This window comes from Oxyura jamaicensis, chromosome Z (genome assembly GCF_011077185.1).
Source record: "Oxyura jamaicensis isolate SHBP4307 breed ruddy duck chromosome Z, BPBGC_Ojam_1.0, whole genome shotgun sequence".
Lineage (NCBI taxonomy): Eukaryota > Metazoa > Chordata > Aves > Anseriformes > Anatidae > Oxyura > Oxyura jamaicensis.
The window spans coordinates 79,286,150-79,303,530 of NC_048926.1; the positions used below are offsets into that span (position 1 = coordinate 79,286,150).

The following is a 17,381-nucleotide window of genomic DNA, read 5'->3' on the forward strand; positions in this document are numbered from 1 at the left end:
TTTTTTTTTTCTTCTATTTCATCAAAACATCTGGTAGGAGTAAGAGAAAGGCAGTCGAGGGACTGTGGGCAGGAATTTCTTAGACTGGCTTTTCTACAAGAGCAAGTGGATTGTTTTAAAGAGTCAGCACATCTGTGAGCCAAATGTCATTTGAAGTGTGAGAAGGGAAACATGTTAATTAGTTAGGACATAGCTATCTATCTTTCGTTCATTATTCAGGTAGTAAGCAAAAGACATATCTAATACTACCTGCAAATTTTGATGTAGTAGTATGCTGTATAGAAGAGATTTTCATCATACAACACTTATTTTGAGCAAGTAGTAGGCATATTCTTTAAGTTCTCAATTTTCTTCACTTCCTAAGCTATGAATCATTCATATTTTTCCCACAGGTATATCTGCTGCAGCTGGGTGACTGTCACCTTGGCAGTGGTTTGGAATTAATTCATTAACTGTGAGTAGCAAGAGTCAGTCAGGTGTATTTTCTTACTGATGGCATCAGCAATTAATTCTTCACTAAAGGTCATCAAGCTGAAATAAAACTACTAGTTTCTTCCCCATCTGTTGCTGATAGTTTCCTACACCATCTGTAAAGGCCACCTACGGTAAATGCCCCTTGGACACTGCCATGTTAAACACAGTATTTTTGTTGCAGTTTTAGGTAGGTCTTCTGTTTGCCCTTGTCACAACCAAGTTTAAAATTGAGTTTAGTTTCTGGCATCTTCATTTTCTGACTGTTTTCCCTGGTGAGTATATAGAAGCCTTTGACTGTACAGGTCACAGTCCTTACTTTGATTTTTTGTGCAACATCCACAAAAATTGTCCTTGCTCAAGTAATTAGCTATTACTGACATCAGAATCAATAATTTTGTATTAAGTGGATTTTGCAGTTGGGCATGGTATTGTGATAAGAAAAAATGGGACTGATTAAAAAATACTTAAGTTTTGGTACTGTTTTTGTCATGAAAGATTGTACAAGATTGCTTTTGCAGTATAAATGCATGTACCTACAGTGTAACTACTGTGTTATTTAAAGTGCATTTCTCAATTTAGTTTTTTGCCTGGAAAGGGCAAAAATAGGCTGAAATGTTGCTGCTGTTTCAGAAACATTTCTTTGTTATACTGCAAAGGTTTGCCATCGTAAAAGTCCTGTGACTTGATCGTGATCAGTCAGACCCATGGCCTTTTGAGAGCTGGGACTTCTGGATGCTTTTAGGACAATGGTGATAAATGTCACCGATTGGTTTTGTTGTGAAGGTTTGGCTGTGAAACTGTTGAAGGGAAGCAGAAGGGTTAGCATTCATCTAATCAGATGTGTTTACCGGAGTATACCTGCTTGTTATGTTTTTATGTTTTACGTTTCAAGCATAGGTGTATAAAATATTACCTTTTTTCTTTCCTTTTTTTTTTTTTTTTTTTTTTTTTTTCCAATCATGGAGGGATGGAAAGGTTGAGTTAGAAAGACACCCCTGGAGCTCATCTGGTCCCACCACTGCCCCAGAGCAGAGTGCCCAGGCCCGTGTCCAGGTGATTTTTGAAGATCCCCTAGGAGACCCCACAGCCTCTGGGCAGCCTGTGCCAGTGCTCAGCCACCCGCACAGCACAGCAGTGCTGCCTGGTGCTCAGGGGAACCTCCTTGATCCAGTCTGTGCCCGCTGCCTCCTGTCCTGGCACTGGGCACCACTGACAAGAGCCTGGCTCCATGCTCTTCGCACCCTCCCTCAGAAATTTATAGACATTAGTAAGACGTCCTGTGAGCCTTCTCTTCTTTAGGCTAACCAGACCCAGCGCTCAGTGTCTCCTCCTAGGAAAGGTGCTCCAGTCCCTTCATCATCTTGGTGGCCTTCCATTGTTCCAGTATGTCCGCATTCCTCATGTACTGGGGAGCCCAAAATTGAACTCAGCACTTCAGGTGCAGCCTCACCAGTGCTGAGAAGATGGGAGGGATCACCTCTTTTCCTGATGGCAATACTTGGCCTCATGCAGTCCAGGATTCCATTAGACTTCTTGGCAGCAAAGGCACTTTGCTAACTCATGTTCAATTCAGTGTCCAGCAGGACCCCAGGTCCTTTTCTGCAGAGCTGCTTTCCATCTTGTCCCTGTGCCCAGGCTTGTTCCTCCACAGGGGCAGGACTCTGCACTTCTCCTTTTTCAAATTTTTATTGCCAGAACATTTCTCCAGCCTGTCCAGTGCAGAACAAAATAGAATATCCCGAGTTGGAAGGGATCCACAAGGATCAGGGAGTCCAACTGCCCTGGGCAGCCTGTCCCAGTGCCCGACCACCCTCTGGGTGCAGAACCTTTCCCTAACCCCCAGCCTGACCCTCCCCTGTCCCAGCTCCATGCCATTCCCTCAGCTCCTGTCGCTGTTCCCACAGAGCAGAGCTCAGCACCTGCCCCTCCGCTCCCCTCGTGAGGGAGCCATAGACCAAGTACCCCTGGATGGCATCACCACTCTCTGGTGTTTCTGCCACTCCTTGCAGTTCTGTGCCATCAGCAGACTTGCTGAGGATGCACACTACCCATCAACCAGATCATAATGAAGATACTAAACAGGACTGGACCCACTCTTGACCCTGGGGACCTCCAGCCAGACTTTGCACCTGGTCATCACCCTCTGGTTCTGGCTGCTGAGCCAGGTTCTGGTCCACCTCACTGTCTGCCCTTCCAGCCCGTCTGTCCATCAGCTCGATGGACAGGATCAGCTTTTCCTCGACTGAAAGGAGATACTCAAAAAATGGAAACCAACATTCTTTTTCTGGGGTTGGGGAGGGAGGTGAGTAATAACATCCAGGTTTTTAAAGTATGTAGCCTATGATTAGTCCTGGGAAGTGCCATGAAAAGTGCTCAAAGTAGAGACATGAAACCATTTTTAGATGTTCAACAACAGCATGAGAAGGTGCTCTGCGTGGGATAAGGAGGATATACCTATGTTTAGTTACAGGAAAATACCTAAGCTAGTGTCTGGGTTGCCTTTTTAATGAATTCAATAACTTTTTGTATCTTTCTCTACAGCAATTGAAAGGTACAGTAAAAAGTACCTGAGTAGGGAAAAGGAGCATGCAGCGTGGACCCCAGGTAATATCTGAGATTACCAAAGGCTAATTCTCTACTAACCTGTGCAATCATCCGAACTTCTTAAATGTTTGATTCACTATTTTAAAAGCAATATAAGTATGCAAATCTTTACCACGGCATGTATTCCCTCTTGAGGGTTATGCCCTTGTCATGTTTTCAGGTCAAGGGGAAGTGTTGTTTTGTCCAAAAGAAATACAAATCTGATTTTATTTTTTACTCATTCAAAACAACAGCAAGAATGCAAGCTTGACCTCTGTCCCTAGCTTTCCCTCTTCCTTACTCCCCATGCAGATGTTAGTTTTGAACTGGGAACATACATGTTACTGAAAATAAAAAAAAACATAGTTTCTTTGGCACTGCTAAACGGGTTTTATGACATTAAACTTCCACAAAGGTACCAGTATAGGTCAATACTGCAAGCTTAATCGTAGTGTATAAATTAGAGGCCATCTGGGCCACTGGAAAGGCTGAACTTTGTCTCATCCAAGCAGATACCAGTTTCCATTAACTGGGTGAAATGCTGGTCCTCGCTGTACTTCCTCAACTTAAAGTGCAGCTAAAATTCAGTAAAATTGTTGGGTGCTAAAACAATTAGGCATACATGTAAACAAAATAGCAGGGGTCCCAGCCTTCTCAGTGTTGGTGGGAGGGGGAGGATTACTGCAGCAAGTCATTATTCACATGTATTAAAGCTATTTTCTCTGCAGATTGGAGAAGACTCCCTAGAGAGATGAAGCCAAGAAAAAAGATGAAAAAAGGTAGATTATATATTTTTAAAGAGCATTTAATACACACTAGTTGAGTGTAAGAAAACATGCTGGAGCTGGTTAGGGGAAAAAATGGTAGAAATGTTAACTAGACCTAATAAACAGGGCTTTTGGCAGTTATTTTCTAAATAATTTGCTAGTCTGCCTGCCTTTTATGTTTATTTTTGCTTTGTTTCTGTAGGATGTCCTAACTTAGAGGAACAGATCTATCTTCTTTTGATGTTGATGTACTATATTAACTTGCTAGCTGCCAATATGCAATAGTGGAAGGTTAAAGATGTAAAAAACTTCTTTGTTTTGGAATTTTGTGATTGCTCCCCCTTCTTTTATTCAACAAATAGCCAGCTGTTCAGATTTTCTTTGTGTTTTGGGTTTCTCAGTTATATTGTTTATGATTTGGTTGACTTTTGCATTTTTTTAGGCATTTCATATGTGATTTAATATTTTCTATTTTCCCTGGTTTTACTTTTTTTGTTTATTTTCAGCTTTCTTCCGCAGAATTGTGAACCAGATCCTTCAACAGCAGTTGGAGCTGGTATTGGTTGTCGTTAAAGGAAAAAACAAAAGCAAAAAAACAAAAAAGCTTTTAAAAAAGTGTTTTCTAGTGTGCATGACTGTTACTTTAAGTTCTCTGTAGAAGCCTGTTGCTCTGTTGATGTGAAACAACGCTTGCCCCCCTGTATCTAGCTGTCTGTTAAATTTAATTGTTTACTTTCTTGTTCTCTTTGTCCAAGTCCTTAATGTGTCATTTTTCAGTTCAAGGATAAAATAGAAAAAGAAAAGGGAATGTGCAGTAGTCATGGAGACTGGCTCAGCTGGATGCTTTGTTCCTTTTAAGAGCGTCATTGACAAGCATGGTATTAAAGGTAGACTGCAAGATTCAACCAAAAATTAACTGCTTATTTGCAAAATCCCTCAGGAAGAAAACAGCACGTACCCCTTTTCTTTTTTTTTTTTTAAAAAAAGAAGAAATTACATTGGCTTTTGTAAGTCTGCATGCAACAAGTATCTCCCTGATATTCCATGAAATTATAAATGCCAACCTACTGTTCCTTTGATACACTACTGTTCTGATTATCACAGAGAATTACTGATTAATGTGGTTTCTTTCTGCAGTCTTTTGTGCCTGTTTCTCTATTTGCTCTTAAAAGTCCATTTTCTTACAAAATTTTAATGACAAAGACCAGCTGATCATCCAACTTCAATTGGATAAAAAAAAAACTGTTTTTTTGTTTTGTTTCATTTTTCCAAAAGCAAAAATCATGTAACTTTAGTGTTTGTTTTTTTTTTTTGGGGGGGGGGGGGGGGGAATATTGATGATGTATATGGAGGCCACGTAGATGGCTGTAATGCTTTTGTGTTGAGGTTTGTATGTAGCTGATGAGTGACACATTTGCCTGTCTGGTATGTATCCGTGGTGTATTTTGAGGACAGCCATGTTAGGTGACACTTTATAATCGAGTGGAACAAAGGTGAGGGAGTGCAGTGAATTTTATCTGCACTGATATGCAACAAGTTTCCTACCATTCTACCTTCATAGATTGTAGGAGTGGTTTTTGGATCACTGCACAGTTACACATACAGGGCTCGCTTCATTTTTACCCTACCTCCTGGTTTTCCTGGGTGTTTTAACCCAACACCTGACCACATGAATTTGACTGACATAACTTTTGGTGGAATTCCACATCTCATCCACACTTAGCCTGGGCTGCAGACCATGCAATCTAGGTATCACCAATGTCCCAAAAAACAAACAAACAAACAAAAAACCTGTAAGTTGTCTGTCCTCAGCTCCTGTGGGCCAGCTATATGCATAGGTATTGCATCAATCAGATGTATGCATTTAAACCAGATTATTGTAACAAGTCTTTCAAAAGATTAGATTGTATTCCATCGTACCTCAAAGCAACATGGATGTGAGGAGCTGTTTTGCTTGAAGTTCTACTGTCCAGTGATGGGTCTGTGTCTCTAATATTATGATGAGCTCTGGAGACACCCACCATTTAAGGAAAGATTTTGCATGTCTCTTTTGGCTTCCAGGCTGCTTATTCAGTAGCAATTATCTCTAAAAGTCTGCAGGCATTTGTGCAGAAATGATCATTTTGAATCACACTTGTTTTCCTTAAAAGCCTCCTTCATTCTGGATGTGTTTGCTTAGAGAGAGTTCGTATGTTAGTACAGAACAGCTTGACTTTCTGTAGCTGTGTGCAGTGCTTTTGTCACATAATCCCTTCCTAGGCAAAACACTGAAACGAACGGAATGTTATTTATGACAAAATGCACTCACTCTCTTTGCAGCTTCTAGTGTTCTGCTTAAGTATTAGGCCACATCAAATATATATCGCTAAGGAACATAAACTAGCTCGGCTGAAGCTACCTCGTCCATCAGAAGCTGTGTAGCTTCACCAGTATGGAACTTCACAAAGGCAGTTTTACCCCGCTGAGAAGAGCTCACATATTAGGTGGAGCCCTACAGTGTAAATTTTATGCAGTGGTGTGCCGTACAGCAGGAGAGCAGAAGGGCAGTTAAATCATGGAAGCAGGATGTCTCTGCAGAGGTCTTTAACTCTGCTCAAATATTTCTCAGTCCAGAGCTCCTTGTTTCTCCCGGTCAAATTCCCCTCCTGGTACTGGGAGAGCTATTCCTAAGCTGAGAGTGCTGCCATTCAGACGGCTCATACCTGGGTACATGGAATCCTATTTTTGACCTTTACTCCACAATATAGTTAAGTGGTGTGAGGCTGAATTGTAGGGAGTAACTTGATAACGTTCATGTAAGAGCCATCTCTGGCCCACAAGCCATTTCCCTGCAGTAACCACATCACTGTGTTGTAACTCATTCTCTCCTGTCTGCCTTTTTCTTTCTTTTTAACGTATCTGTCTGAAGTGCACTGCTGTCCTACCTGCATAGTAACAGTAATATGTTTTTATCTTTTCGGATGATGAAAAATAACAACATGAATTATTATTTTTTTCCTAGTTTCTTAATACAGTGTATGTAGGTGAAAAGTATTTTGCAAAACTGAATGCCATAGTTTGGCCAAACCTTTGGTCAAATACCTGTTTAAAGAGAATTTTTAACTGGCCCCAGACACATCACTTAGATAAATAAGGCCACTACACCTCTATAAGTGATGTAGCTCAAAATCTAAGATAACTTTAATACAGAGAATATAGAGTTTCCGTGGCAGCTACTATTCTCAATATACAAGCTCTTTGGTGCAAATAAAAAAATTCCTCTTCTTTTATATCCAAACAAATAATGGTCATATATTTTATTTCAGCAAGTGCGAAACCAAGAAGGGCAAACAGCTCTGACCCTAAAAGTAATCTGGATGTGCTGAAAAAAATTGAGGTAAGATGTGCTTAATCTCGCTAAATTGTGCAACACAAATTGCTGAAGGAAAACAAATCCTTTGTTATGACCCTTGGTACCCAACGGAATAACCACAGCGGCGTATTTCTGGCCTGTCTTGTTACACTGACTGACAGCTGTTCTGCAGGATGGTTGCATAAGGAGGGGGGAGTAAGAATAAAGCTGGGCTGTGGAGAAACTGCTTTTATGTTGCTTCTGTTTGACTCTGATCACATTGTCCAGATGTTCTTTATGTTCTTCTCCATTAGCTATGTGGACCAACTGCGAACAATAGAGCTACTATTACAGCTTAGTGAAGGAGGAATTGGTGCCAGAGCTCTTAAATTATTACTGTTTAACCTCTCTGCCGATGTTTGGAATAAGCCATTTAATAAGTTGAGAGGGAAGAAACATAGATAAGGGAGAATCTAGGAGGAAAGTGAACATGATTTTGGTGTTGACTATGCACCACGTGGAGATGGGAAGCTGAAAGGTGAAATAGTTGTTTGACGCCTATACGTTATGGCATGCGATATTATTTTGTCAGGTGTGACACGGCATTCTACTGTGAATTATTCCAAGAGTGGAGGCTAACAGAAAATCATCATCTCAGTTAATTACAGAAGACATACCCTTTTTTAGAATGAAAGTCGGATGGCTTATACTTGATAAAACAAGTCTGTATGAAGTTGTGGCACTTTACTCCATGTTGTCTTTAGTTACTGTCAAAAAAAATAGTTGTGCAATGTTGTTATGCTAGTCATCTTGCTGTCAGCTGCAGCGTAACACTTTGGTAGTGTGGAGGGAATGCTGTTGCCTTAGCATGGGATTACCACATAAACGAAACTGTGTTCTGATAGGAGTTGGAAAAGAAGGATGATGAAGAAGAGAAATCTGAAGATGAAAAAGACAAAACGAAAGACAAAGAAGGCGAAGACGATGATGAAGCAGAAGAACCAGAGGAATACGATGAAGAGGAGCACGAAGAGGTGCTTTTTTAAGTTTTTTATTTACACCAAGTCAGATTGCAGTCATTGAGTTCTGTGTTGGCTGTCAGCCAAATGTCCCTAGCTTCTCTGAAGCAGAATCAGAGTTGTAGTGAAAGGCACTGTCACATTAATTTTCTTTGTTGCAGTACGCTGTGGTGTAGTTAAGTGAGTTATTTCAGATTTGATACTCTGAAAGAGCTCTGAAATATGAGGTTGCAAACAGGAATGTGTCCTGCCCCAAGCAATACATAAAATTATTAATTTTCTTCACCAAAATAAGGCACAAAAATTACATTAACAAATCATGCCTCTTCTTTCATACAGTGGAACTTAAGTTTTCTTTTCCACAAGAAATAAGGCAAGACATGTTAATGTTTCAAAATTTTTCTGCTCAACTAGTTTCAAACACGTTTCTTTAACAAATTGTCTCTGTCACAGGCATAGCAGTAGTATTTTTATCTGCACTGTTCTTATTTAGGAAAATGACTACATTTCTTCATATTTTGAAGATGGAGATGACTTTGGTGCTGGCAGCGATGACAATATGGATGAAGCAACATATTAGCTATTGTTGCTAGGTGGTACTTTGTTCAAGCCTTATACTACTTGAAATATAAACCTGGGGGTAAGCTGGGTATCCCTGACAGAACTAATGCATTATCTCTGTTGGGTTTAAGTATACTCTCCAAAAACACACCAAACAATTGTATTTTAATCGTACAATGCTGTGAAATGGGATCCTGGATCCCACGTTTTTTTCTTTTGCCATGTTTTGCAGACTTGCACCTTTTTAAGGTTCTCTGGAATGCCTACTGATGGAGCAATCTATATGCCATTGTATTGCCTCTGCACAGACAAGGAATGTATGCATTTTAATTGAATTGTGCCTAAGCATTTGCACTACTCAGTTCTATGCTTTAGCTGTTAGATCTTGAAAATAAGTGAAATTCTTGATAACTGGAGCAAAGCAAAGATAGGACCTTTATGGGAATAAGCTGCTCATATTTAGCAGCTGACGTCTTTGAAGGAATTTATGTAACTTCTGAATTCAGGTGACAAAATAATTGACCACTAAGCACTTTAACATAAACTGACTTGAAAGGACCTCAGTAATATGGACTAACAAGGTAACGAGAGTATTTTGAAGAGCTGTTACGCTAGCCAGCAGAACTCTTACCTTTAGTATTTTGATGAAAAGAGACGGTAATATTTAACCGGGTTACATTGCCTTTATGCATCAGTGAAAGTAATAATGAACGGTAATTTCATTCAGAAAGAATTTATGGCAAAAATTAAGATTGAGAAGTGTGAATCATAATTTTCATCTTTATCATACAGATTGAAGTGACAAGAACTTTAGTCCTTTGCCTTGATTTCTCTGCCTGTTAAGGCAAAACTAACTTTTCTACCTCACAGATCTGTTCAGTGAGATGGCAGCTATCTATGTAACTGCTAAAGCATTTACTTGCTCTCCTACAAAAAATGAGACAAGTTTTACAGACAGCAAAAACAATAAAAAAGACAAAAATGTAGGAAAGAAAAGTGGTGAAATATTTTGATGCATGAGGCTTTAATTAGGAAAACATGAGTGCTGAGAATAGCAAAGCTAGAATGCTTGGAAACACGTATCTTATTTTAGAGCCAACAGACAAAATGTAGATTTATTCCTGAGATTAGGAACCAGAGGAACACAACGACAGCCTATTGAAAACGGCTCTGTGTCCCTTTGTCTTTTGATGATAGGAAATACTATTTATCAGTGTTATTGATCAGGTTATTACATTCTGTTCCTGGTAACTGAGTGCTAATGATTATCAGGGTTAATGAAAGAACAGTTTAAGACAAAACCAGTTCTTTTATCAGAAGAGCTTTCCTTGGAAGTTTGGCATTTTGTCAAGCAGTGCTTTGTCTCACTGCTGGCTAGAAAATAGTACAGCATTATTCTATCATTCTGTGCAATAAGGTACAGCTAAGGCTTAGCTTTCAAGTGTTCTGATAAGTTACGTATCCGTTCTAAAGGAAATGAAACTAAAATGCAACACACGTCACACCTCAGAGGTCTACTTAATTGTGTTTTGAAGCCTGTACAAATAGTGTTTAATAAACGTTCTGCTGTATTGCACAGAAGGTGCATTGTTTTGTTTTTTCTTTTTTTGACAACATACATACTAGCAGTTGCTTATTGAACAATTGTGCCTGTTTCTTCGATGTGACCACCTTCTGTACGCAAGGTAAGCACATTTCAAGGTAAGCAATGAGAGAAGCCCTGCCACTTACCCAAGGAAAACTTAGAGAGGGCTTTTGCCAAAGGCAGAAGAACTAGCGGATAAACACTGAAGAAACAATACTGCATGTGTTACAATTTGTGGCCAGATCAGCCTGAGCAGATGACTTGTCTTTGGGACAGATGACTCTTCATTCATCTTTAAAAGGTGAACTATGCTTACCTGTCCTACAAAGGGAACCACACAGTCTCAGGATAGATCTTCTACGACCAATTTACCGATGGCAGATAAGGCCAAAGCTGAAGAGCAACCAGAGTTCTATGTTTCACCTCTGAAATGAAATGGTGTTGTTCCAGAGGCAAAACACCAACATATGAGAACTGCTACCAGTGTTTCTAACTGCTGAGAATCTATTGCAACACCATAATGCTGATAAAACTCAGGCTGTCTCTTGGGTCTCAGCAAACTTTGGATTTGGGTAGATTTAAATTAAAATTCTTTCCTAACATCATAGCAGAAAAATACTGGTATGTCATACAAGAAGGCAGGCACTGCTTTTAGCTTTCAGTGTGCAGGGAGACTGCCAGCTAAGAGCTTTGCTAGGAACCACTTCTGTAGCCCAGGCCAGTCGCTCTTTGGTGCTCAGCTGCTTACCAGCGCTAAACCGTGGCCATAACCTTGATTTTTCATGCCTATTTTGTAACGCTCGTTTCAGAGAACTAACAAGTTCTCAGAACTTTACACAGAAGAGTTCCAAGTTACACAAGACAGGCACAGGACAAACGTTTAAGTTACCAGTTATGCTATGCCAGACGTGAATGCTATAGACAGCATCTGCCAACAAAGGTAACTTGTTGGCCAAAGAGATCACACAGATATGCCAAAACAAATATGCACAGTGGCCTCCTGCAACACATGCAAAATATAGAGAGTTAAGAATACACTGTATGCACCATTTTCACTGCAGTCTAAAATAAAATCTTTATTTTATGCATATTACTTATGTTCTTCTAAAATTAGAGGAGCAGAAGTATTTTAAATAAAACTTGCATCCTCACTCAGGATTATTTCACAAAGTTATAGTTTGAACCTTTATAAAACAGTTATACAAAGATTATTTCTGACAACATATTCCAAAATATATAGCAGATTTAAAGCATTTAAAATTTCGTATGATCCAACAGTGCAATATGCACTTACATTTAAAACCAACTTCCAGACCAACAATGTGTTGTAATATGATTTACCATTCAGTTTGCTTTCATTTTTTTTAAAGTTAATTTCTAAAAGACTAGTTTTACAATTAATTTGCTGTATCAGATTTTAGTCCCATACAGAGCAGTTACCCAGCTTATTCAGAACTAATAAACAAGGACACATTGCCAGTCACGTTGCACTTTGGAAAAAACGGTACAAATCCCCACATCCTGCAAATAGAAAAGCCAGCTGATGCTTGTAAATTCCTACTGCCTGAAGTCCCACGATCTTGGAAAGAGACCTAGTATATTTTCTCATAATGTTCTACTTTAAAAATATGCTATGTGAAATATGCTACATAACAGTAAAAACATGCCAGGCTCTTGGTCAGAGTATAGTATTTTTCAACAAAAACTTTCCTTTTTTTTTCCTACTAAATGCTTACTATCACACTCTTAACAACTGAGTGACAAAGCCTTAAAACACCGTGAAAGCCCAAAGAAGCCTGAAACACTAGAGAAGCATTCAGCTCTAACACCACGTACAAAAGGATCTCTTCTCTTAAATATAAACAGCAAAGACCTTCCCGACCAACTCAAACCACAAATGAAATGAAGTTCACTTCAGATGTGATGATAATTTAATACTGGCCTGTTAAGGTATGGATAGTAATTCAGGCTTATGTTGCATATCACAGCGGTTAATCTCTTGTTCTTCAACAATTTCCTAAGAGATGAAAGGATAAAGCAAAGTTCCATAAACAGAGAGGGAATGATGGAGGAAGAGACAAACCAACAAATAAGCTAACAGCAAAAAATTGACACATTATGCACCAGGTCCCCGGCTTGACAGAACACTGTCTCATTTGTCTTAACGTGCCAAAAGACAAGAGCAAGTTACCTCTTCCTAAAGTTGCCTTGCTTTTAAACTTCTAGCCACAGAAGCTACATCACGCTAGCCAACGTAAATTATTTTGCAACTCATTTTTTTGCACAGCCTTACCCAGAACTGGCACATGAACATACATGCTTGCATTACTACTATATTGTTTTCACAGACATAAAATTGAAGAAGATCTTTGAAAACAAGTGGTATGTGAAATAATGAAGGTCACGCTCATTTAGAATCCCTCTTCTCTTGTGCAAGCTGTGAGTAGCCACACTGTCTCCAGAGGTACTACTTTGGTCGAAGGCTTCCACAGCCACTAGCCACTACAGGTCCAGCTGTAGATTCCCTTCAAGCTTTAGGCTATTTCAACCTACACTGAAAGTAAACCAATTCACGTTCATACCCTTAGCGTGCCAGTGAACAGTATTTGCCCCATAGTGGCAAAAGCCTTTACGTTCAAAATTAAAGTCGATAAATCACTTTTGAATACTTTCTATAGTTAAAAAAAAAAATAGAGGCTTTATCAGTTTATTTCCACACTGCGTATACTCGCTCAAGGCATTCAAAGGAGAGCTTTTAATAGTGTTTAAATTGAAAAGATAATGATATTTTTCCATTTCTAAGTCTTAAGAAAGTCAGTTAACTTCAGCTTTGGTAACAAATATTACTTCAAACAGCAGAATAGAAACCTTATTCCACAAGGCAAATATAACAGAAGATTATAGGCAACATCTCATTTTTTATTTCATAATATTCAGAGTACACTAGTACCTCTCTACTTCTTTCTGTAGGAAAAGTCTTTTTTTTTTTTTTTCCTCCTGTAGTATTTTCAGCTAGGGAAGAAAAGGGGAAAACCAAGTTTGTCCATGAAATCAAGTGAAACAGTCAAGAACAGAGTGGTTGAAGAATATCAGCGAAAGAACAGTTTGAAGCTACGGCTGGTCTATTCTGCTGCAGTGCTAGGCTTCTTCCTAGCAGCCTCTGAACCTCATCTGAAGTTCTGCAGGCGATTTCAGGAAAAAGTTGGTGTTTAAGGTTCATGTCCATAATGTTTTAAGGACCGTTAACATATTCAGAACCCTGAACAGTTCAGTAGCTGCTGTCTGAAGAATCAGCTGCTCTTGAACGTGATGTACTGAAGGAAGGAAAAGCCGTAACCATAAAATAAAGACTAATGAAGCAGTCACAGCAAGGTGCCACGCATCTTCACTTGTTTCTTCTCATATACAGCTGACCAGAAAAGTGCAGTCCAGCCATGTCAGCTTTCAGTAGAAGGATAACATGGATGTGAAGTTTCAAACAAAAGACTTTCTCAACTGGACTGTGTTGAAGGACAGTATGACATACATAGGAACCAAGTTCTCCTCCTCCCTATACTAAAAACTACTAAAGAATGGGTTGACCACAGGCACAAAATTTGAGGACTCCAGCTTAAGTATTAGCTACTGCCTCTTTCGTAGACATTGTGGAAAAAGAGGACTGTATAGTGGCAGTTAATTATGGAATGACTGAGTTTTAAAAATTCCGTAAGAAAAATATAAGAATGTAGTCTTATCTGGTAACTGTAAACTTGATATTAAAATGTCAAATGTACTATGCACTCTATAAATACTTTAAGATATTTAAAAGATAGATATCCCCAAATGCCCATCTTAGGGCTGCAAAATGTACAGTGAGATTCCTTATGTGTTAGCTCAAACTACCTTTTTCACCTCGTCATTTATTAGAAAACACACACCTATTAAAATAGAAAAAAAGTGCAACACTTCAGAGACAATTTCTTAACTTATATTCCAATCTTGCATCAAAATCTTCTGCCTGAAGCACATTAATGGGCTTACATGATCCATGGGAACATCCTTGTGCTGGAACACTGCCCATAAAGGTAGGTCATTAAGTATTTCTCTGTTAAGTATTTCATCTGCGTTACAGATGCCTTTTGCATTCTGTGGTTTCCTCTTCACCTAACGCTATGTTATGTGTCTATGAATGACAGTTGCCTGGGGTTTTCGGTTGTAAGGCTGAAGGTCTCCTTGATTATCAACATTTATAATATTCGCTGGATTCATTCCATTTTCTATTTGTTTCTGATGTGAAGCTGCTGTGACAAAGGAATGGGCAGATTCCATTGTAGAATGGTGACTGACATCTGCTTTCACTAAAACTTCATAGTACAGGAGATAAAAAACTGGAGTTATTATGCCAATGATCAACATAATCACTACAGCTGTCCACCACCCTATGCCCCAATCCGCTCCATAGTAAGGATCCTTGGATTTTTTAGTTTTACCATCAGTTTCAAAACAGACCTGTTGGGCTGCTAAGGCAGAAACAACTTCATTAAGGTTCTCTCTCTTCGTATCGTTGCACTTCACGATCTCTTCTATATCTCGATCCACTTCTTTTAAGAAGTTGCCAGCAGTCTCGTTAGCAGAGAATTTGTCAGAAGGTGATGTCTCCTGCACTTCTGGGGAACAGTGAGCCGGCCGAAGGACTGGCCTTCCTTTTGGAGAGGCATGTGTCTCGGTCAGTACGCTGAACTTTTTCACTGGGATTTTGATAGACCTCAGGGCAAAAAAATCTTGATCGTTGATAAGATTGTTAACTCTCTTGATATCTGCAACCTAAAAATAAAAACAACAGTTTAAATAAGTTTAAAAGATCCATTGACCTGAAACGGTTCAAAGTTATAAATTATTGAGAAGCCAAATTATCCACTTATGAAAGAAAAGGATAACTGATACCTGTTCAGGCTGAAGTAGGAAGAGGTTAAAAAGCAAACCTGAACAATGATAACCAGGAAGGTTTTACAAGGTAACAAACCCTCATGCTTCAGATGATGACTGAAAGCCAGGCACAGTCAGTCACTTAAAGTGTATTAACCCATCACTGGCAACTATCTCTGTCAAATGAATGGGACTTCGCCCCAGTGTTCTGCAAGTGAAATAAATGGCTGTGAGTTCCTAATCAAATTCAAAACTTCTGAGTAAAGGTTACAAATTACAAGCTTCCAATTCATCTAGCCACAGCTCTGTTATGGATATGATTCCTGCTTTTGAGTCCTAAGGTAGAAACAGAACATAACACGCTATAATCTTCCCTCATTTATAAATATTAAATATATATATATATCCCTCATTCAATCAATTCTCTCAAAGTCAGCTTTCCCCTTTGCCTCTTCTACCTCAAAGCAAATTTAGTTTTGCTCTTAAGAGGTTCAGATCTTCACTCTCATGGGAAATACTCTGCAAGGGTTTAATTGCCCTTGGAGAATGAGCAGCTTCATTTTGGTACAGTAACTCCCTCAATCTGGAAGGCACAGCCACAAACCTCACCATAATTAAGTACTCGGAAGTCAGTACTTCTTTGCTACACCTGGGAAGAACACAGAAATTGTGCCTGGTGAAGGTGTACAGGACCAGAGTTCATCTCTTTCCTATCCTCGCTGGGATGACATCTACATCAGAAGAAATCACAGTAGTTCAGAGTAAGGTCTGGAGACCCTTGTACCTCTAACTGCTGCACTTAAAATACAGATTTGGCCGGAAAAAGTTAGGACAATCAATGCCTACTGCCTCTACTAACCTCGTAATTTTAGAGTGGATTTATTAACTGTACCACGTTGAGTAATAAGAGTAGGATAACGGCCTGCAAAAGCAGCATTTACCCCAGTGATCAGTGCACATTATGCTTTCTGCCTGAAGCCCCGAACCTCTCTCACATTACCCGAAAGTGCCCAAGACAGAGCAAGCAAATCAGTTATCTGGTCAGAGCACCAGAAGCGCACTTGAAGGAAATTGGGACTAGAGGGAATGGCCTCAGGTTGTGCCAGAGAAGGTTCGGCTTGGAAACGAGGAGGCATTTCTTCTCAGAAAGAGCAGTCAGGCATTGGGACAGGTTGCCCAGGGAGGTGGTGGAGTCACCGTCCCTGGGGGTGTTCAGGGAAAGGTTGGACGTGGTGCCCGGGGACAGGGCTTAGGGACATGGGTGGTAGGGAGATGTTGGACCAGATGGTCTTGGAGGTCTTAATGATCTGGACAGAATTCCTCATGCCACAGCACACACTCAGCAATACATATTTGGGCAGTTTAGCTGCAAGGAAACTTGAAAAGCTTTAAGGAAAACGACAATTATTCTTCCTTAATGCGATAAGGCTTCACAGGAGCACTTCAGGCGGTTCAGCAACACCTCTGTCACAGCCACCAGAAGCGACCACCTGTGCGATGCGCTACGCTAACTTCCCCTGTACAGCGTGGCAAAAAAACACGCGTTTATTTCTTATTTTTACCAAAATAAAAAATAAAAAAATACAGAACTCGGAACCGCGGCGTCCTCCGCGGAGCCCGTGCCCCGGCCGGCACTCACCGAGCAGCAGAACTGCAGCGCGATGGCGTTCAGCGTGTCCCCTTCCTGGATGTCCCTCGTCAGCAGGACGATGTCGTCCGGCCGGTCCCTCGAGGCGCTTCGCCGCACCTTCTCCCGGCCCCGCGGCCGCAGCTCGAAGGCCTCGGCCTCCTCCTCCGGGCCCTCGCCCTCCGCCGCCACCGGGTGCGGATAGGGGTGGTGGTGGTGGTGGTGGTGGTGGCCGCCGCCGGGGGGCTGCGGCACGGCCGCGGGCTGCGGGGCTCTGCCGGCCATGCCCGCCGCTCCTCACCGGCCTCCCCGCGGGGCCAGGCCCGGCCCCGCCGCCCGCACCGCCCCGGAAGGGGCCGGCAGCCATCCGGCGCTGTGGGGCAGGGCTGTGTCCTCCATCTTAGAGCTGTACGTGCTGCCCCCTTACAAGGGACACAGGGACAAAGGCACACAGACACACGGACACGACACGGACACACGGACAGCAGAGGCGCCGTGCGCGGCCCTGAGGGAAATTGAGACAGCGTGT

At 40.8% G+C, this 17,381-nt stretch overlaps 2 protein-coding genes across 3 annotated transcripts in view; one reads left to right on the plus strand and one right to left on the minus strand.

Moving 5' to 3' along the window:
* Positions 1–10,316, plus strand: part of POLR3G (RNA polymerase III subunit G) — a 17,589-nt gene extending 7,273 nt beyond the window's left edge. For both annotated transcript variants that reach the window (XM_035309693.1, XM_035309694.1), the window contains exons 4-8: positions 3,016–3,078; positions 3,786–3,836; positions 7,130–7,200; positions 8,061–8,189; positions 8,668–10,316. In XM_035309693.1, the coding sequence (XP_035165584.1) occupies positions 3,016–3,078; positions 3,786–3,836; positions 7,130–7,200; positions 8,061–8,189; positions 8,668–8,754 (401 nt within the window). In that variant the 3' untranslated portion in view covers positions 8,755–10,316. The remainder of the gene's footprint in view (positions 1–3,015; positions 3,079–3,785; positions 3,837–7,129; positions 7,201–8,060; positions 8,190–8,667) is intronic.
* Positions 10,317–12,031: 1,715 nt separating this feature from the next.
* On the minus strand, positions 12,032–17,172 carry LYSMD3 (LysM domain containing 3). The gene is made up of 2 exons (XM_035309692.1): positions 16,865–17,172; positions 12,032–15,123 (listed from the first exon to the last, which is right to left on the minus strand). The coding sequence occupies exons 1-2, from the start codon at positions 17,135–17,137 to the stop codon at positions 14,470–14,472; spliced, it is 927 nt and encodes a 308-aa protein (XP_035165583.1). The 5' UTR covers positions 17,138–17,172; the 3' UTR covers positions 12,032–14,469.
* Positions 17,173–17,381: the final 209 nt, after the last annotated feature.

Coding starts and splice junctions, on each gene's coding strand:
- LYSMD3 (XM_035309692.1), bottom strand. CDS start 17,137: ATGGCCGGCAGAGCCCCGCAGCCCGCGGCCGTGCCGCAGCCCCCCGGC. Junction 15,124..16,864: donor CGCTGCAGTTCTGCTGCTCG/GTGAGTGCCGGC, acceptor TTTTATTTTTAG/GTTGCAGATATCAAGAGAGT.